Source organism: Euleptes europaea, chromosome 19 (genome assembly GCF_029931775.1).
Source record: "Euleptes europaea isolate rEulEur1 chromosome 19, rEulEur1.hap1, whole genome shotgun sequence".
Taxonomy (NCBI): domain Eukaryota; kingdom Metazoa; phylum Chordata; class Lepidosauria; order Squamata; family Sphaerodactylidae; genus Euleptes; species Euleptes europaea.
The window spans coordinates 2,173,709-2,195,116 of NC_079330.1; the positions used below are offsets into that span (position 1 = coordinate 2,173,709).

Sequence of the window (21,408 nt, forward strand, 5' to 3'; positions counted from 1 at the left end):
ATTGCAGCCCTGATACCTGTGAGACCAGCACGAGAGAAAAATTCTTCAAGGAGCTTCTGATTTGAAAACAAACATCCCATCTGAAAATGGAGCTAGAAAAAAAGGCAGAAAAGGGCAGGCAAACACAATCCTTGATTGGGCTGGATTTAACCCAGATGGCAGAGAGACAAATAACTTCCCTGCTGGAACTCAGGTGTTACACCAACTAGACTGCAGCATGTGCAAACAGTTACATGTGCGTAGTAAGCACACCAGGAGAGGATCCACAAGGGTTTGGGATCTTAGCTGTGCAAACTAAGCATGTATAGCTGCTTTGCCTGGGTAGCTGCAGTGTTTACGTGAGTTGCACAGGCAAATTCCTTGCCTCGTGTTAAACTGTGCCATGGGAGCCGATGCAATAGAAGTCTATTAAATTATGGCAAGGAGAAGGTAGGCAGCAGTTTTTTACTTTAATAATACTGGAATTGAAAGGATTAAGACAAGTGATAGCTCCAAGCCTAGCGGCTATAACAGCTAAAGAGAGCCCCCATGTTCAGAAGCAGTAGGCCTCTAAATGCCACATAGTGGGGGGAGAGAAGGGCAGGGCTTCTGAGAAACATCTGCCTGGTCACAAAGCTGACACAGAGGAGCCTCCAGATGTTAAAATACTTGCACATACACATAAACTAATCTGTTCAGCTAAAATGCAGGCCATTTGGGGGAGGGAAAAACCACCAGCAGTCAGGGAGACACCCGAGAAGAATTTAAGACAAGTCCCAGTTATACACAGTTATATATATTTATTTTTAAGACAAGTATATACACAGTTATATACACAGATACACAGAGGAAATCATCACTTAAAATGGATTTAGAAAAATAAAATTGATGTGTATCATGGAATTAGCTTGAAACCGATGTGTATCACATAATTACCTTCCTTAAGGCGTTGAAATGGGGGGGGGAATCTAAAAACGAGCACCTTCTGAACAAAAACGAGATTGAACAGGAAAAAAGGAGGGAGAGGCAGTCATCTTTGGAATGGCTTGTGGACAGGGGGTGGAGAGAGCGTGCTGGGGTTTTCGTCTTGGCCAAACCTGTTCACACCACACAAGAGACTGAAGGATACAGCTAAGCCCTCCCCTGCATGCCCCACCACTGAGATGAACACTGACCTGAAGACTGAGTGAATTGTGCCTTTTGGGTGCGCCTTCTCCTGGGGGAAAAAGGAAACCAGAGGCCTTCTGACAGGGTTAGAAGCCCGGCAAGGTGGCTGTTGGCAGAAATGGGGATTTCGGGGGGGGGGGGTGATGGAAGGCAAAGAAGCACTGAAGGAGATCCCACGCTTGCATCGAGCAGACACGGAAGCAATCCTTGATATGCTAATATCTTGGGGGGTGCAATATTCACATCAGGACCCCCCCTTCCACCTCCACAGGCTCTGAGGTATCACTTCGACTTCACAAGAATACAGTTGAGGAACACCCCTACACACACAAGCAGTGAGCCAGCTGAGAGCCAGCTTGGTGTAGTGGTTAAGAGCGGTGGTATGGAGCGGTGGAATCTGATCTGGAGAACTGGGATTGATTCCCCACTCCTCCACATGAGCTGCGGACGCAAATCTGGTGAACCGTGTTGGTTTCCCCACTCCTACACTCAAAGCCAGCTGGGTGACCTTGGGCTAGTCACAGTTCTCTTTGAGCTTTCTCGGCCTCACCTACCTTCCAGGGTGTCTGTTGTGGGGAGGGGAGGAGAAGGTGATTGAAAGCCAGTTCGATTCTTCCTTACGTGGTAGGGAAAGTTGGCATATAAAAACCAACTCTTCTTCTCCTCCAAGAAGTGGAAATCCAGCTCTTTTTAATGCTACAGGTGGGATGCTGAGTGTGGGGGAGAATTCGCACGCACACCCCTCCTTCTCCTATAAAGCCCCTCCAAGACATGGCCCTGGTGAGGCGGCCCTTTCCACAGGAACTGTGGGGGGGGGGCTCTCCCTTTAACTCTGCAGGAGACTGATGAGGGCAGGAAAGCAGAAGAAAACAACACTGGCGAGGCAGTTCTTGCCAGAGACCTGGGCCTCAGCTGCCTCCCGGCTAACAAGCCAGAGAGAAGGAAGAAGGGAAACGGTCCTCATTTTTACAGGCAAGCAGCAACTGACATCTCGCTTTTAATGAAGGAGCACGGTTTGAACGCCGCCGGCTGGATGCCAACAACCTCAAAACGTTCTCTCCAAAGCTCCAACTCAGGAGGGAGCGGAGGAGAGATGCCAGGCCCGTAATTGGTCCCACACCTCACAAATCACAGAAACGGGACTTCCTGACACTTCCCTGCTTGCTTTCGCCAACCGGCAAATGCATCAAGGGGATCCGAGGCCCCCACGGCTGGAATTGGCAGGTTCACCCTTCTTGCGCAGGAACTGGCCAGGGAAAAGGAAATCCACAAGGATGCAGGCAGACGTTCACACACCACAAACCCACACAACAGGCTGGAGGAAAGAGGCGAATACGGCAAAAAGCCCTGAGCAGAAACCCCCACCATTTTGAGGATTCCCCCCTTCCAAACAAGTAGCTGATAGATAGGGGATGGAAGAGAAAGTCAAACCCTGAACGCCCCAGACAGGTTCCGAGGCAGCAGGTCAATGAGGAATGCAAAGCGGACGGGTTACCTGCTGTAACCAGACATGTCCAAGGTTGCTTCAAAGCGTTTAACACCTCGCTAAACTTCCTCCCTCAAGGGAAGAAAGGTCAAGCAGTCACGTATAAAAGGGGAGGGGGGAGACAGAAATGGTAGCAATCTGACACAGGGTGGGAGGAAATTAGAAACCAGAGTGTGTGTGGGGGTTCCTTTCCTAAAAAATTACACGTAAATGCTGCCGGTCCTCCTCCAACTCGTTAGCCCTTGCCCCCGTCTGCCCCCCACCCCGGAAACCTGAATCAAGCATCCATTACTGAAAGACACCAAGTGAAGCAAATACATCTTGACTCTAATTTAACTGGCAACCCAGATTCCTGCTGCTCCTTCGTACTGGGCTCAGGCTGGAGAGCAATTGTGCACTCATGCTCGAATCTTGTGTGTGTGTGTGTGTGGGGGGGGGGAATGCAGACAATTTGCCCCTCCCGCACCCCCAAAAACTAATTTCCCCTTTATGAGATCCCAACAGCCTCACCAGCCCTCGTTTTGCTTCTTGCAATTTCCCCAGCAATTCAGTGGCGCGCGCACGCACACACACACACACATACAGTGCTAAGTGCCCAGGGACCAGTTTCAACCAGTGTTCACTTCTGGATTCCCCTCCCTGCCCCCAGGAGACCACCTCCTGCTGGAAGAGTTCAAGTCAGGTAGCCTGGGCATTGGCTTCAAGCCCAGGGAATGGGCACAATCCAGCCATCCCTCGTTTCTCTGAGGCAGCCCATACATGCATTCCAGCAGGCTCTTCGCATCAAAGGATCTGGACGACCAACTGGTTGAGCGGACTCGCTCGGGACTTCACCAGTTTGAACCAGGAACACAGAACTTCAAACCAAGGACCGATCTGCCTGGAAAGAACAGGGGCAGGAGCGGCTGTTTGTGCGTAACCAGCTGCCGAGGTGTGACTCTCCCCTTGATGACCGCGTCCTAGAAGGAACCCTGGGGCATGCAGTCTTGCAAAAAGACCAATACCCTGGCCTTTGGGGATGTTACAGCACCCACAAGGAAAATGAATCTTGCGCCAGCCATGAAACGTCTGAACTGAACTGGGAAAAGGGATCGAGTGTCATACAAGAGGCAAGGGAATGGAAGGTGAACACACACGAAGCTGCCTTCTACTGAATCAGACCCCCTTGGTCCATCAAAGTCAGTACTGTCTATTCAGACTGGCAGCGGCTCTCCAGGGTCTCAGGCAGGGGTCTTTCACATCACCTACTTGCCCAGTCCCTTTAACTGGAGATGCCAGCGATTGAACCTGGGACCTTCTGCGTGTCAAGCAGATGCTCTACCACTGAGCCATGGCCCCTCCCCATTCTGCCTTGTCTCTGCCACATTGCCCTGGCATGGAAAGGTCCGAGGGGCTAATACAAGGGGCACAGCTGCAGGAGGACCTTTTTCCAGGGTCGCCTTCCGTTGGTTCCTCGGCCCAGTCCTCGAAAGATCGCACACGAAACCTGCACTGTGCTTTATCAAGCCCATCAGAAGTGTGTTTCCCTCCCTCCCTCCTGAGGCTGGAGGCGGCCTTCTCCAGGGGAGAGATGTATGTGAAAGCAGAAACCCACGGAGGCAGGTGCTTGCTGGAATGATTCAAGGGCTGGCCGGGATGGGACCTGTTAGAAGCAACAGACCGGCTGCGGCTGGCTGGAGCCTCCGGGCTGTTGGCAGAAATCGCACCAGTGCTCCCAAAGCTAATGCAGACAACTCTCCTGCTGCCCCCCCCGGAAAAAAAACTATTCTGGTCCTACCTGGGTGTCATTTGCAACTTTTAAATTACTCTCCCCATCCCCGGGGGGCATGTCAAGCTAGATGCCACTGCTCCACGACTTTCTATGAAAACTGGCTTTGAAAGATGGTGGTTGAAACAGCAATAGGCTCATGCTTCAAGATGGATGAACGGGGTGTGAGCAGGGCATACCTGGGGTGGGGGAAGGTCCAAAGATGCAGGGGTCGGGAGGGAGAAAGGGGGACTAAGAGAGACTAGCAGAGATAAAAAAGGGGTACATGCAGGTGATGGTTTTTGGCTGAGCAAAACAGAGGCCAGATCTTGGGAGAAAGAAGATGGTGCAACCAGTGTGGTGTAGTGGTTAAGAGTGGCGAACTAATCTGAAGAACTGGGTTCAAGGTTCGATTCCCCGCTCCTCCACATGAAGCCAGCTGGGTGACCTTGGGCTAGTCACAGTTCTCTTTACATGAACACATGAAGCTGCCTTATACTGTATCAGACACTTGGTCCATCAAAATCAGTCTTGTCTACTCAGACCGGCAGCGGCTCTCCAGGGTCTCAGGCAGGGGTTTTTCACATCACCTACCTGCCTAGTCCCTTTAACTGGCGATGCCAGGGATTGAACCTGGGACCTTCTGCATGCCAAGCAGATGCTCTATCACTGAGCCACAGACCCTCTTTGAGCTCTCTCAGCCTCATCTACCTCACAACATGTCTGTTGTGGGGAGGGGAAGGGAAGGAGATTGTAAGCCGGTTTGAGTCTCCTTAAAAAGGTAGAGAAAATTGGCGTATAAAAACCAACTCTTCTTCTTCTTCTACCTCCTCGCCCTCCTGGGGGACACCCCCCCCCCACGATCAGTCATTGAAAAGATGGATGCCCCAACACTCTCATTTGCTCTGCTAGCTCAAAGGACAGGGAGAAAGAAGACCCCCATGGCTGAACCCCAACAGAGGCAAGTGGGGATGTGACCATGCTGGAGCAGTACATCCACATGCCCAGAGCAGGAAGGAAGCAGAAAGCCAAGCCACACTTACATTTCTAAAAGACACTCCCCACAAGCAGAGAGATAGATACAGAAGAGCCAGCAAACTCCACGGCTAACTGACCTCTGCTCGAACGGTGCCCTAAGAACCAAGTGGAACACCGAGCCCCATTCCCACAACCGCTTGGCATGGGGCAGGCATTAGAAACTCCCACTGACCCTAACGTCCTATGCAGGAGGAAGAAGCCCTTTGCAAGCAACCAGAAGAATTAGGCAAACAATGTTTCGCATGCAGAGGCGACCACCAGGCCAAGGGGCCCAAGGAAAGAATTGAGACTGGCTTCGGGCCAGGCTAGAGCGGGTGGTAAGCTTCGCTTGGGTCCCTCAGCCACTCCACAGGGCAAGCTGGATGTTCAGAGTCTGTCCATGGAGATAGTTTCAGAGGGTAGCCAAGCCGGTCTGCGGTAGAACACCTCGATTACAGTCCAGCACCACCTTAGAGACCAACAAGATTTTCGGGGTGTATGCTTTTGAGATCTCCATTCTGACTTGTATCTGACAAAGGACGCTTCGACTCTGGAAAGCGGACACCCTGAAAATCTTGTCAGTCTCAAAGATGCTACTGGACATGAATCCAGTGTCTGTCCAGCCACTGCTGGTGCTGAGTATCTGGAGTGTTGGACCCTGCCCAAATCAACCCCAAACTGTGTTTATGACCCCATATACACATCCAACCAAACTCATTCAGGACTCTAAACCCCAATTCTTAGCATCTTGGACAAAGGTCGGCAGGTTACGCCCCCGAGAAGTGATTCGCACACACATATAGTGGTCCAAAGATTGTTCATTGCTCTCTTGACACATAATTTTTGCATGTATAACTCATAAAGGTCAAATGCCCGGCCTAGAGATGTCCGTGGAATGCTTCCACAAAATCTGAATTGTAAGCGGAATGGAAAGAAACACATACACACAAACACACACACAAACGTACACACATTCAAGATCCAGCAAATTCCAGAATCCCCCATAAAGGAAAAAGACAGTGTGCCCTCCTCTCAACCTTTCCAAGAATGCTAACCCTGCTGCAAGAAGCGACCGGCTAACTTTAGAATAAAGAAAAACGCAGAATCAGTTCTTAAATCCTTGGGCCAAGGGAGCCTGGTTTGCGGTAAGGCAGCAGATGCAGAAAAGTCAGGAAGGAAACAGAAGGGCAGGGTTCCTTCCGTCTGGGATACGGCACAGGGATGTGTGTCTTCAAAGTGTGTCCACAGGACTGGTCAGTGAAACATTCCGGCCCCATCATTCCAAAGCCTCATTGGAAGAGGTCAGGAGCTGCCTCGACAAGCAGGCTGCAAGCCCCATGAGGACCGGCCAAAGAGGAGAGAAACCCCCACAACTCCTTTGGTTCCCGGCTGGCGAGATGGTTGGAGGCCTCCTGTTGGAAACCAAAGCTCCCCCCCACACCCCGGTTTTGTAAAGTGCACAAAGCCAGCCTGGGGGACTGCCGGGAAAGGAAGCAGAAGGAGGTGGGGAGGGCAGAGGGGTGGGGAGCAGTCAGATGGTCTGGTAGTGCTGCCGGAGCCTCGCCTGCAGGTATTCGTGGGTCAGGTTGTGCCGGGTAATGATGCCGACGATCTGGAAGGCAATGGAGAAGGGGGGGGGGGTCAAACACACTGGCCCCGACATGCATAAAAGCCGAAGATGTAAAGGACAGCTCGATTCGAACCCAGGTTCTGTTGTTGTTAGGATGTAGGGAAGTTAGTTCACACAATGCTGGAAACCCAGAGCTTATGAGCCACAAGGGTGGTCTCGGGTTCACACCCCTTCCTACTGGCTCTCTCAGAGCAGCTTCAGCTGCAGCAAAACAAACCACCCTTGCGGACACTCGGTCGAAACTCTCCACGGCGTTAGGCTACAAAGTCGATGCCCACCATCCTACACATGACATCCCAACAAGACATAGTAAGGACTGGTGGAAAAGCACACGATCCACTTGTTAAACACACAGAAGAACAAGCCTTGCAGAAGAGGAATCAGTGTGGCTTCTGCCCAGGGAAGTCCTGCCTCACCGACCTCTCTGAATTCTCTAAGGGTGTCCACAAACACGCAGATCTGGTAGAATTCGTACCCTCGCATGAACACGTGAACACATGAAGCTGCCTTCTACTGAATGAGACCCTTGGTCCATCAAAGTCAGTATTGTCTACTCAGACCGGCAACTGCTCTCCAGGGTCTCAGGCAGAGGTCTTTCACATCACCTACCTGCCTGGTCCCTTTAACTGGAGATGCCGGGGATTGAACCTGGGACCTTCTGCATGCCAAGCTAATGCTCTGCCACTGAGCCACGGTCCCTCCCCCAAAACTGTTTGACAAGGTGCCTAATCCAAGGCTTCTTAACAATGTAAGAGAACGGGTGACAGATTGGTCACTGGTTAAATAAGAGAAAGCGAGGGACGGTTTTGGCCAAGGAGGGAGGTGACCCCGGGGATCCGTGTAGGGACGAGTGCAATTTAATTTATTCATAAATGCTCTGGAGGGGGGGCAGGGGAGAAGAGCAAAGTAGTGACATTTGCAGCCAACACCCAATTTGTTCAGAATGTGAAACCACAAAGGGACTGTGAGGAACTGGAGGAAAGGGGCAATGAAACGTCAGACAAAAATCCAATGCAAGCGCAACCCAACACACGGGGCAAGACATCCTCATTTCATGTATTCAGGTAAGGGAGTGGAGACAAGAAGAAATGCTGTAAATAAATAAAATAAATTGATCCACGCTGACAGTATCTCTTCTGCTTGTGCCAGCGAAACACTTTGAGAGGAGTTGAGAGGAGTTGGCTGACAAGCTCAGAAACAAACACCCAGAATCAGAAATTACATTTTCACGCCCACTTTGGCCTTCATGCAGCTGGCAGCTCAGCCTCCCAGATGCTTCCGTGTGCAAATCCACCCTCCCGCTCCACTTCAGGGGATCTCACAGGCGGCCAGGGACATCTGGTGGCCAGCGCTGGCTGAGCAAGTCGGCTTCGGGTCCTGGCTCTTCCACAGAAAATTACAAAAAGCAGCCAAACTACGCAACAGCAGGACAGCCGTAACCCTAAACACTTTATGGGTTGCTGCTGCAGTCATCCAGCTTGTGGGCTCTCTAGACAGCCACTGTGTGAAGATGCTGGACTTGATGGGCCCTTGGTCTGATCCAGCATGTTCATTTCCACAGAGACTGAGGAGTGACTGCCCGGTCAGCAAGGCTGGTGGAAAGGGCAGGGGGTGGTGGGCAGGCAGCCATCGGGAGCAAAGAGGTGGTCAGATCAAGCAACAGAGCAGCAGGACGGAGGCAGGACTGAATAACCATTGGCTCTGCTTCATTTCTTACGTAAGGGGTGACTCAGCAGGAGGGGAACCTCACCCCATGAACAGAAGGCAGCCCCGAATAAAAATCTCTTGACCAGGCAGAACCCTGATTGGCCCCCAGGGCAAGAGCGGAGGTATGGTTAAAGCCCCTGGACCTCTCCCTTCAAGAGCTCAAATGGACTCACCTCCCCGACAGCGTTCACGACTGGTAAGTGCCTGAGCCCCATCGTCCTGAAGAGGTTGAAGACTTGAGAGACGTGAGTGTTGGGCGAGACGGTGAACGGAGACGGGTTCATGTAGGGGGTCACATCCTGTCAAGGGTAGCAAGAGACTATAGTGGTAGGGGTCACTGGGGTGTGGGGGCAGGGAAGTAGTTGTGAATTTCCTGCATTGTGCAGGGGGTTAGACTAGATAACCCTGGTGGTCCCTTCCCACGCTATTATTCTATGACTGTCAAAGTGGCTCGTCATCCTCATCATTTAGACAAACCTAGACAGTTCTGGTCACTACACACACACTTTATAACCACAGAAACAAGACACCCCTTACCACAATCATCCTGGGGTTGAGCAGCGTGAGGTCCAGATCATGGATGTCGGGGTAGCGAGGGTAATCCTCAGCCATCTCCGCGTAGGAGAGGCGAGGCTGGCTGGCGCTCTAAGAGACAGGAACATAGACAGGGTAGAAGGCGGGACGGAATCGGCGACAGGAGGAACCACTTCAGACATCCCCCCCTGTGAATTTCAGTCCTTCTCAAGAAAAGAAGAGCAGTGAGTGTTGCAGAGACTCGCCTGAAGGCAGGGAAGGGAATTTCCTGTCTTGAACCACAAAGGTAAAGGGGCCCTCCTGTTTCTAGATGTCACATGAACACACGAAGCTGCCTTATACTGAATCAGACCACCGGTCCATCAAAGTCACTGGCAGGGGCTCTCCAGGCTCTCACGCTGAGGTCTTTCACATCACCTACTTGCCTAGTTCCTTTAACTGGAGATGCTGGGGATTGAACCTGGGACCTTCTGCATGCCAAGCAGAGGCTCTACCACTGAGCCACAGTCCCAAAACAGAGATATGGCTCAGTGGTAGAGCCTCTCTCTCCCCCGTGGGAAGGTAGGCATATTCCCAAAGTGGGGAAAGAAGGGTAACTCTCAACTGGGGAAAACAGGCATTGCCTCCTAGGGAAAGAGAGGAAGAGCATTTCACTCTTGCTTCCTTCCTCCTTTGCCACTTCTTTATCAATATCTACAGCAGGTAATGGAGGCCCACCACCATACCTTCCATATCAGCTGCAGCAGGAGAAGCTACTGAGGAGCCTCCGTGGCTGATTAACCAACCAATGGGAACTCACCGACTGGCCCTCCGAGTAACAGACGCCCCGCACGAGCAAGGTGACCAGCTGCGAGCGCAAGATCAGGCCGTGGAAGGTAAGAGGCCGGAAGCGTTCCTCCATGGTCCACTCCTCACTGGGCGACTGGTCTGGGTACAGGTTAGGATAGGGAGTGTACCTGAGAGAAACGGAGTAACCCTTGGATGACAGACTGAAGAAGAGGCTGGTAGGAACAGGCAAGGACACTGGAGAGAGACCAGCGTTCCTCTCAGCTCGGTGCTCTGGCTTGCAAATGGAGGCCGCCGGATACCCCAGGGTAAGCTTCCTTGCACCAGGGGTGGCTTCTGCCTCCTGATGCCCCGTGCTCACCTTCGCTCCAGCATTTGCTGCAACATGTCTTCCGTCTCCGGCGGTTCTTCCGTCACGATGTGGTCATCACACACGTTGCGTAGTTCGCTCGACGGGTAGGATTTCATGGACTGGCTGCGTTTGCGCTGCTCCCCGGCCCTGGTGAGGATGCTGGTTTTCTGGCATGGGGGAGGACACGTTTTAAGCAAGAAACAAACAGCCCTTAATCACATGTTATCATGTACAGCATTTTAAAACCATGGCCTGAACAACAGCTGCACCTTGAGAAAGCTCCCCATTAACAAGCATCTTATGCACTCTCAGTACCACTTTTCTTCTCTTTCGTCTACTGAAATGACCTGATGCTTCTTCCCCAATTTGCTCTAAGAAATCTTCTTTTAATTAAGCTTATTTATTTACTTCATTTATATCCTGCCTTTCTCCCCAATAGGGGCCCAAAGTGGTTTACATTCTTCTCCTCTCCTCCATTTTATCCTCACAACAACCCTGTGAGGTAGGCGAGGCTGAGAAGGTGTGAATGCCCCAAGGTCACCCAGCCAGCTTCCATGGCAGAGTTGGGGATTCGAACCTGGGTCTCCCAGATCCTAGTCTGACACCGTGGCCACTACATCACACTGGCTCTCCAATATATTAAATTAATTTTTGTAACAAACTGTGCTTTTACCAGCTGAAAGGCAAGGTTACGATTCTTTGCACCTTCTTATTCTTCCTTTCAGCCCTGACCTGGTTGGCCCTGGCTAGCCTGAACTCGTCAGATCTCAGAATCTAAGCAGAGTCGGCCCTGGTAAGTATTTGGATGGGAGACCACCAAGGAATTTGACCAGGGACCACTAGGACTTTTTTGATCGGTGCAGGGACCCCAAGGTTCAAAATAAAAATTCAGAGAATTTGAAAATAAACTTTAATCATAACTGTTAGTTAAACATTAAACTTAAAATAATATTTGAATATATATTTTTATAATAGAGAACTTTTAATTGAAAATATCAATTTATTATGGGTTTATAACTTTGTTTCGCGGACCTTAATTTAGTTCTCGCGGACCCCTGGGGGTCCATGGACCCCTGGTTGGGAACCAGTGATCTAATGCCTTGAAAACCCTACGGGTTTTGCCATATGTTGGCTGCAACTCGCACACCCGAAGAAACCAAGACTTGTGTCCTGCATACAAAGAATTCACTTCTTTCTCCTCGGCAACAGTGGCATAACCTCACCTTAAACTTGATGTTGTTGCTGATCAGCTGGTCCCACTTCATAAACTCCCTCTCGTAGGCCCGGTTTTCTGTGACCACGGGAAAGGCGTGATGGACCGTCGTACGCAGAATGCTCACCAGGGACTGGATCCGGGTGTGGGGGTAAACATACATCAAGTTGGGCTCCATGATATCACTGGCTCTCAGCCTGGGGGGCCAGGAAGAAAGATTAAACCGCTGTCGGCTGCACCCATCCATCAGAGAAAAGGTTCACTCTCCGATCAAGTTTGCCTGTTTCCGTCCGCTTTAACACCAACCGACTCACTTGTCCATTTCTGCTTTGGTTTCCCATTCCAGAAGTGGCACCCCTCGCAAGTTCACATGGATGTCGTAGATGCCCTTGTTAAAGAAGTCCCCGGTCCACTTGGCTACCTGGAATAGAGAAGAAGTTGGTTTTTATATGCCAGCTTTCTCTACGTTTTAAGGAGAATCAAACCAGCTTACAATCTCCTTCCCTTCCCCACCCCACAACAGACACCTTGTGAGGTGGGTGGGGCTGAGAGAGTTCAGCGAGAACTGTGACTAGCCCAAGGTCACCGAGCTGGCTTCATGTGGAGGAGTGGGGAAGCCAACCCAGTTCACCAGATTAGAGTCCACTGCTCACGTGGAGGAGTGGGGAATCAAACTTGGTTCTCCAGATTAGAGTCCGCTGCTCAAGTGGAAGAGTGGGGAATCAAACCTGGTTCTCCAGATTAGAGTCCGCCGCTCATGTGGAAGAGTGGGGAATCAAACCCGGTTCTCCAGATTAGAGTCTGCCGCTCTCAACCACTACACCACATGAGCTCTCCAAGCAAAAACCCCTGGGGAGTCAGAAATCCATGGGGCTCTGGTCAATGCCAGGCAGGCCACCACCCTAAGGGGTGGGAGAGCCAACAGACGGCCGCCTGATGACTGCTGCTGCCGCACAGGGACAAATGGAAGGAGGTGGTTCTTACGGCTATTACTGATTATTCTGGTGACTCACCATGAGGGTGACCATGATCGGGAGCCCGTAGCTGATCTCATTCGTGGACTCAATCAGGATGACAGTGAGGCTGATGGTCATGCGGACAACCCCGCCCAGGAAGGCGGCAGCTCCGATCAACGCGAAGGTCCCCGAGTAGATGTGGTCCAAACCGATGTAGCTAAGGAGTAGAGACAAGGGGGGGCATCAGGGCCTGGAGGCGGAGGCCGCGCCCCACGATGTGAGCCCGAAGTGAAGGTGGCACCTTTTGAGGAGGTTGGCAACCAGGCGTCCAAAGGCGGCCCCGCAAAGCAGTGAGGGCACAAAGAGGCCGCTGGGCACAGAAATCCCATAGGTCCAGCAGGAGAGCAAGAAATAGAGAAGGAAGAACAGGGAGAGCGTGACCGGGCTGAAAGTACCTGCAAGACAACAGGGAGAGAGGGGGCTGAGCAGAAGCTCCGCCCTGGAATAAGAGGCCACACCCCTGCAACAAAAGCTCCACCCCCCGGATGCCCCTCATTTACAGAAGCCCTCAGAAGAGCTGAAGTTGCCCAACCAACTAATACCAAACAGATGTTGATGGCCCTTAGAAGAGTAAGTTAATTTCTTTGAGAGAAAAAAAATCAGCAGAAGTGGATTTATAGGTAAACAGATGTAGATTCATAAATAATTAATTGTGAAACTCTAAGAAATCTCACCAGGAGATCTGGGTGCTCCAACATTTTTGCCCCAAAGGGAAATTTTCAAGGTTACCATAAAATTTCAGTCAATCCAGAAGCCAATGGAAATCCCAGACACAATTAATTATTATCCACACCATTTTGATTAGTTTGTGCTGACCATGAGTGGCTAGAACAGGGGTCCCCAACCTTTTTGAGCCTGTGGGCGCCCCGCAGTTCTGCCACAGTATGGCATAAAAATGGCTGCCACAAGAGGCGGAGCCAACTACAAAATGTCAGGAAGTGAGGTCATGCATAACTCTTAACTGTAATTCTACAACGTTTCAAGCAGAAGCTCTGTTCAGCAGAATGCCTTTTAAAATGAAGATATTTAAAAATATTTCCTTGCACACACACACACACGCTGCTGATCTTCAGTCATGCAGGGGTGGTCCCTGTGCTGTGGTGGCAGCTGCTGCCCCTTCTTAAAAACAGGCACAATCAATCAGACCTCCAGTGGCCAATCAGAAGTCCTGCTGGGCAAAAGCCCTACCTGGCCCCACCCACCTTCTAGAAACATTTAGATGCCAGGAAAGGTATTCAGAGATGCTGAGGTGCCCACAGGCACCATGCTGGGCTGGAAAACAGGAGGCTCCCGCACAAGATCGTTCCTATTCCATTTTTCCTGTGACACCTCGACCAGTCTCTATTCCTTTTCTGAAACTGGCCACGATCCGACGCCATCTGAGGCTTTGATCACACAATCAAGTCCCCTCCAGACTACCTTACCACCTTCATTTTGTACAACAGCTATGCGCGCACCCTGGTGTCGACTGATGCGTTGACCAACCCTGCCTTTTCTTATCAGGGAGGTCCATCCCATACTAACCCCATAGTGACAATCAGCAGTAAGGCCCGACGTACAATAAGACGGGAAACCAGAAATTAGCCACAGGCACCTCTTCAAGACCACTCCAGCTATGTTTTACAACCTCTGGAGATCTCCTGGAATTACAACGGATCTCCAGATGTCAGAAGTCAGTTCCACCAGGGAAAATGGCTGCTTTGGAGGCTAGACACTACGACATTATACACAGCTGAGGTCCCTCCCCTCCCCATACCCCGCCTCTCCAAGCTCCACCCCCAAACTTCAGGAATTTCCTAACTCAGAGTCGGCAACCCCATCTCCAGCCCAAGCAAACCTGCTCTTGCACTTACCCTCCTGGTGGAAGAGCTGTAAGATGGCCGACTCCTGTGGGTTGAAGAAAAGCGTCGCCATATCATTGTAAGTATCGTTGGGACAGAAAAAGGTCTTGATGCTCGAATTCACTTCATCAGAGGAGGAGTCCTAAAAGCAGCAGTCAAAGGTGGCATTGGGTATACTGGGATGAACCGAAACTGAGCGCTAGAAAGCAGGCCAAACTAGATTGCACAGCACTCCTAGGAACTGTGTTTTTGGAGATTCCAGAGGGGAAAAGCAACGATTGGCAAGGCTGCCCTCCCGCTCTTGGCTGTCAGCACCAGGAGATGCTACAAACGCAACGTTGACCAGAAAGGGGAAAGGCCACAACTTTGTGAGCCAGCAGGAGAAGGTCATGGGGCCTTCTTGCCAACCAAGATACAGGGCAAGACGAGTAAGCGCAGCAAATGAGACGCCAGGCTCCTTAGAGGCCTCCTGGATGCACCCCCCCCAGGGGATGGGCCTCAGGGCACACTCAATTACCTGTAGGCCCAAAGAGCTGTTGTCCCCGTGGCCGGCGGAAGACATCGGGCGGCATTCCCCTAGAACCATGGAAGCGACAAACACCACAAGGGTGGTCGTTAGACACACCAACAGGCTCTCCAAGACTCTGCAAGCAAGAGAGACAGAAACCATGCAGGGAACACCCATGGCTCAGAGCTGCCCACTGCGGCCTGGCCCTTTGGAGAGGGAGAATCAAACCGCTTAAGGGAGAATCAAACCGGCTTACAATCGCCTTCCCTCCCCCTCCCCACAACAGACACACTGTGAGGCAGGTGGGGCTGAGAGAGCTCTAAGAAAGTTGTAACTAGGGCCATTTATGTATGGGAGGTTTTCCCTTGGATTTGCCGCTCTCTAGATGCACATTTTCCCCATCCGAATTCTCAAAACTCTGCATGGGGGCTTATTTTGGAGTTCTGAGAATCTGGATGGGAAAAATGTGCAAATCCAAGACAAAGCCTCCCGTGCATAAATGGCCTAGCCCAAGGTCACCCAGCTGGCTTCATGTGAAGGAGTGGGAAAACCAACCTGGTTCACCCGATTAGCATCCACCATTCGTGTGGAGGAGTGGGGAATCAAACCTGGTTCTCCAGATTAGAGTCCACCGCTCCAAACCACCGCTTTTAACCACTACACCACACTGGCTCTCCTACACCATGGTGGCTCTCAGGGCTGGGGCAAGGCGGTCTTAAGGAGCCTTGTCCCTTGGAATGCAACACTGGTACGGGCCGGGAGACACCTGGACGCTGGTAGGCCAACCCCACTCTCCCCCAGGTCTCTGGTCTCCAAGGAAAGGAAGTGGGGGCCACGAGGCTGCCCCAGTCTTTACAGCCACATGAGGAGAGAGGGAGAGAATCAGCAAGGGAAAGGCACCGATATCTGTCTGCTCATCTAGGTAAGCTCCACTTTGGCTCAGGGCCGAAATGCACCTCTGAGATTGGCAACCCCAAGCGAGTTCTCTTAGAATCATAGAGTTGGAAGGGACCATCAGGGTCTTCTACCACAAAGAGCCAGGCTGTCAGGCACTGGCCTGTTGTTCAGTGGCTGGCCAGGTGGCTAGCCTCAAAGTCGCGATGTTATGCTCTGTCCTGATGTTATGTCTTACACCGGCTCTACACTGGGAACAAGGCCCTGAGAACAGGGATCAGGAGGGGTTGTCGTGGCAACCAAGAGTCGTTCTGAAAGTTTGCTCTTCTTTATATTTCCTGTACCCTCAGCATTCCCCCATTAGTATCGTTGCTTATTTCCAAGTCACTTTCTGCAAATCACTGTGCCTATTTCTTAATAAACAACTTTCTATGGAAAACCTGCCTAGGAGTTCGTTTGTGGGATTTAGCTGGTGACCCAGAGCTGACACAGGCAAAGGGGGGGGGGGAAGCCCCAGATGACAGAAGAGCAGAGGGGGGAAGCATCTGGGTACCTGACCAGCTTGGGCTTGGGGTGCACGTTTCGCATGCGGTACTTGGCCAGCCTCTGGTTGATGCAGTTGAAGGTGGCTCCCAGGAGGCCCCCCACGACCCCCATCAGGATGAAGAAGCCCAAGTCCACAACCGTCCACAGGTGGCACTTCTTGTCAGACTCCGAGCACTGGGAGGGGAAGGGGGGGGGAAGCAGAAGGGGGGAATCGAGATCACCCACAGCTCAGCTGAGGCGCTCTGTTGCTGTCCTCTCTACGGTCGGGGGCGGGGGTTGTCCTCACCCGCGCATAATATTTTCCGAGCGCCAAAAATGGCCACAGAGAGAGAGAAGCCTCAAGCACCACGCACCTTAAACTCCCCAAAATTCAGCAAACCCGGGAGCTGGAAGGAGCCCCAGCTGCCAAACTGAATTCCAGAACGGAAGAAGTTCAGAGTGAAGGTGGCGGACATGGAACAGAAGAGCTGGAAGCGGAGAGAGAAAGAGAAGACGTTCAGACACTTCGCTCTTTAGTAACGGGAGCCGCTTTGCTGTCAAATGGATTCTATGCGGCAAACAAACAAACAAACAAACAAAATCAACAAGTTTCTATCTCACACCCAAAGGAGTAGGCAGACTCCACAGCTCAGTGGTAGATCACTGTTTCCGAATGCAGAAGGTCCCGGATTCAATCCGTAGCAACATCCCCCCCGCCCCCCATTAAAAGAAACTCAGTTTAGGAAAGGCCCTTCTCCGCCTGTGACCCTGGAAAGCCCCAGTAGAAGCAGACAAGACTGAGTTCAGTTAGAGGGATGGAAGGTCTGCCTGGGACTGCTGGGTCCGGCTGGGTCTCCACTCGGTCCTCACCACTTTCCATGTCAGCCCCTGGTTCCAGAAGGACGAACCCTCCTCCAGGCTGAACAGCGTGCCCCCAATTGGGGCCCCGAAGGCTGCGGCCACCCCAGCAGCGGCTCCTGCAGACACAAAGTCCCTTTTGTCCCTAATCAGAGAGAGCAAAGAATCAGGAGTCGTTTCTAAACTGGAGCAAGATGGCTTTGGGCGCCGGGAGGAAGACGTGTTTGAGTCCAGCAACCCCGTGAGGATGCTGAGAGGAGAAGATTAATCCTGGGTGTCTGCTCCAGCCCAGCTGTTCTTCAGCCTCCCCTGAACCCCTCCCCAATACAGGACTGTACCTGTCGCTGCGGAAATAGGGCAAGTTAAACTGGATCTTCTTTAGGGAGATGCTCTGGAACTGGAGAGAGGGGAGGAAAAGATGGGCAGAATCTAAGTAGCCAAACCCCAGCCAAGGGAAAAACCTTTTAGAGGCACAGTTGGCTCTGCTGGCCAGCCACCATGGACAACTGCTCCAGCACTCACCTGAGGCAAGCCAGCCCCTACCACGGCGCCACTGTGTATCATCGGCCCTTCCTTCCCAACGAAGAGCCCTGAGGGGAAAACAATGATGACAATGCTCAAGGTGCACTTTGTCGCCTACAAAGAACAGCTAGACCAGAGAGCCAGAAGGTAAACGGATGTCACCAAACATCTCCCGCTGACAGAGAGAGAGAAAAGCCACGGGGCCTCACTTACCTCCGGCCACGCTGAAGAGCACGCCGAGAGCTTTGCACACCAGAGTCCGGAACCGAACGATTCCCGGCACCTTCACTCCATTCAGGTAGCATTTGATCTCGGGGATGCCGGAGCCGGCAGCCACAGGCTACAAAGAGAACACATTTATGTACTGGACAGAATCGCAAGGAAGGGTCTTATGGGGCAGGGGGTGAAAGGGGAAGAGGAACGCAAGGGAGGCAATTTTTGGATGGAAAGTAGGACAAGCATGGAAACAAACGAGCACTGAGGGATAAGAGACCTCAGCAAGACATCCCGTTCCTGGAAGAACCAACGCTGCTTCTCTTTCTCCATTACTGAATGAGTTCTCTGCCCCTCCTCGTGGCCTGTTACTTACAGAACTTCTTTTGGCAGGAAGAAGAAGAGTTGGTTTTTATATGCCGACTTTCTCTACCACTTAAGGAAAGAATCAAACCGGCTTACAATCACCATCCCTTCCCCTTCCCACAACAGACAGGTGGGGCTGAGAGAGCCTCTAAGAGAGCTGTGACTAGCCCGATGTCACCCAGCTGGCTTCATGTGTAAGAGTGGAGAAACCAACCTGGTTCACCAGATTAGTGTCCACTGCTCATGTGAAGGAGTGGGGAATCAAATCTGGTACTCCAGATTAAAGTCTACTGCTCCAAACCACTGCTCTTAATCACTGCACCTCTGTGCCATCCTCCCATTCCCGTAAACAAGGAAGAGGAAGGCCCGCAGCCAGCTGCAAGGATGCAACGTGGGCAAAAGAGATGTTGAAGGTACGCCTGTGCATGCAAAGGTGGGGGAGGGTGGAGGCGTGGCAGGCTTTGGCCCATGAGATGCCCCGCAGCTCCTAAAGGCTTTCTTCACCAACTTTCTCTACCACTTAAGGAAGAATCAAACTGACTTATAATCACCTTCCCTTCCCCTCCTCACAACCGTGTGAGGTAGGTGGGGCTGAGAGAGCTCTAAGAGAGCCGTGAGTAGCCCAAGGTCACCCAGCTGGCTTCATGTGGAGGAGTGGGGAAACAAACCCAGTTCACCAGATTAGAATCCACTGCTCCAAACCACCGCTCTTAACCACTACATTACGCTGGCTCTCCAACAATAATAATAAAGCCACAGTCCGAGGGGGATGTGCAGGAAGAACCTCTTCAGGCTAGCTCAAGGCTGGCCGCCCAGCATTTACCTGGATCAAGACGAGGAGGCTGGCGAAGAAGATGAAGGTCAGGTTGAAGCCCAGCAGCTCCAGCAGGGAGACGGCCAGGCAGCCCTTCTCGCTGCACTCCTCCACCGCTGTGGGGGAAGAGTCAAGGAAATAGGTCCAGCCAACCCGCCAAACCTTTGCACCGGCCAGGCTCTGGCCTCCCTCACTCCAGCTGCCCTACATGCCAGCCTACACAGAAGCTCCTGGACGTTGTTCCAATGGTCGGGCAGGGTGGGCTGCGCACATGGATCCCCTCAAAGCCAGGAAGGCTTGTGAAGGTGACCCTCAAGTTGCTCCCTCTGCCTCCCCCACCCACTGAGGCCCAAAAATACAGAGAGGATACAGCTCTGAACCACCCGGAACTTGAGCTGGGAGAAGAGCCGGACAAAAAAGTCCACGAAGAGGCCCACCTGCAAGAGAAGAAACAAGGGCTCCAGTGAACGGCCCTGCAAATGTCTTTCTGGGAATCTGGCAACAGGATACATCCAGAACGCTTTTCTGCTCATCCAAGGCACTTTGGTCAGTGGGACGGGAGCAGGCCCGCTGCAGCCTGTCGATCTTGCCATAATGCTGCCCCTGGGGGACAGGGGACCCTCAGAAGCAGCACGAGAGGCAAACCTGGTGTCTGCAGCTGGAAGGTGGAATTGGTGGAAATTTCCACATCCCTTCTGTTAGCTGGCTTAACCTCGATGGCCCAGGCTAGCCTGATCTTGACAGATCTCGGAAGCTAACAGCCCTGGTTAGAACTTGGATGGGAGACTGCTGAGGAAGTCTAGGGTTGCTATGCAGAGGCAGGCAATGGCAAATCACCTCTGAATGCCTCTTGTCCTGAAAACCCTACAGGGTCACCGTAAATCAGAAGCGACTTGACGGGACATAACACACATGCTTCCATTAGCTGAAAACGCAGGCACGATCCAACCCAATTGCCCCCCCCCCAATATATCCTGCATAAAGACAACAAAACCTTTGACAGAAAAGAAAGAAAGCACCTTACCAGCCCTGTACAAACTCCAATAGCAAAAACCATCACCCACTTCACCGCTTCGTACCGCCGGGCTTTCTGTAAGGGCGGCGGAGGAGAAAAAAGGTCAGAATTGGCATACCTGAATCACAGGAAGGTTTGCATCAGAACAACCTGTATATTTCATCTGTATAGGAAGATCTGTACAAATCTGAGGTCAGCCTCTGATACACTCAGTTAACTTTATCCACTTTTAAAAAATTAAGCCTCTAGACCTCATGGTGTGAAACGGCCCTGCCCACCTTTTCCGGCAAAGGCTCCAGTGTCTTTGGTGTTCAGCTTCTGCCCCACAGCCTAATCTAATCAAGGACAAACCCACAAACATGTTTTCAACACCAGGGTTCATTCCTAGCGCTTGTGGATTAAGAAGAGCTCCTGAGCCTACACAGAGTGCCTTTCTCTTAATCTATCATTTCAACAAGCACAAGGGTACTCGTTGTTCATACTGGCGCCACAGAAATTCTGTTTCAGAATTAAAGCTGCTCTGTTGCCCAGCTAGACTACTGGCAGCCTGCACTCGCCATGACTCGTATTCCACTATTCCTATGCCCCCACGTTCAGCATTAGCTGAACAGCAAGCTGGCCTCCTGCCCAGACAACAGGCAGCTCCCAGCCAAAACTGCAGGGGATTATTCCTACCACTCCCTCCCCCGAATCGTCGAAATGGCAGAAGTAACTCCTACCCTGTTCTCCAGACTTTCCAGTACCTCCAAGTAGGGCTCGTTGATACAGCGGTCGTAGTCCAAGCTCTGGAAGAAGGCAAAACAACCCCCCCGGCCACCATGAGACCACCACCCTCATGTCAGAGGAGAGACATCCGGATAGGGGAGAAGGGATGAGGCTACATTCACGCCGGCAATTGCTCACAGAAGTCTAGACAATTTTCTAACAGAGCGGTTTCTCGGTGGAACAGGTTTCCTTGGGAGGTGGTGGGCTCTCCTTCCCTGGAGGTTTTTAAGCAGAGGTTAGATGGCCATCTGTCAGCAAGGCTGATTCTATGACTTTTTTGGCAGATCAAGAGAGGGAGGGCATCTTGGCCATCTTCTAGGCATGGAGTAGGGGGTCACTGGGGGTGTGGGGAGGGGAGGAGGTAGTTGTGAATTTCCTGCATTGCACAGGGGGTTGGACTAGATGACCCTGGTGGTTCCTTCCAAATCTATGATTCTATGACCCTGACATGAG

At 51.8% G+C, this 21,408-nt stretch overlaps 1 protein-coding gene across 1 annotated transcript; it reads right to left on the minus strand.

Moving 5' to 3' along the window:
• Window positions 1–6,889: 6,889 nt before the first annotated feature.
• On the minus strand, window positions 6,890–20,924 carry CLCN6 (chloride voltage-gated channel 6). The gene is made up of 21 exons (XM_056864948.1): window positions 20,910–20,924; window positions 20,200–20,265; window positions 19,546–19,612; window positions 19,185–19,291; window positions 17,996–18,122; window positions 17,783–17,850; window positions 17,599–17,657; window positions 17,273–17,405; window positions 16,777–16,890; window positions 16,431–16,597; window positions 14,993–15,119; window positions 14,488–14,617; window positions 12,876–13,029; window positions 12,632–12,791; window positions 11,933–12,039; window positions 11,629–11,815; window positions 10,415–10,572; window positions 10,067–10,223; window positions 9,271–9,378; window positions 8,907–9,032; window positions 6,890–7,008 (listed from the first exon to the last, which is right to left on the minus strand). Exons 2-21 carry the CDS (start codon window positions 20,230–20,232, stop codon window positions 6,928–6,930), a joined length of 2,370 nt encoding a protein of 789 aa, XP_056720926.1. The 5' UTR covers window positions 20,233–20,265; window positions 20,910–20,924; the 3' UTR covers window positions 6,890–6,927.
• Between the last annotated feature and the right edge of the window lie 484 nt (window positions 20,925–21,408).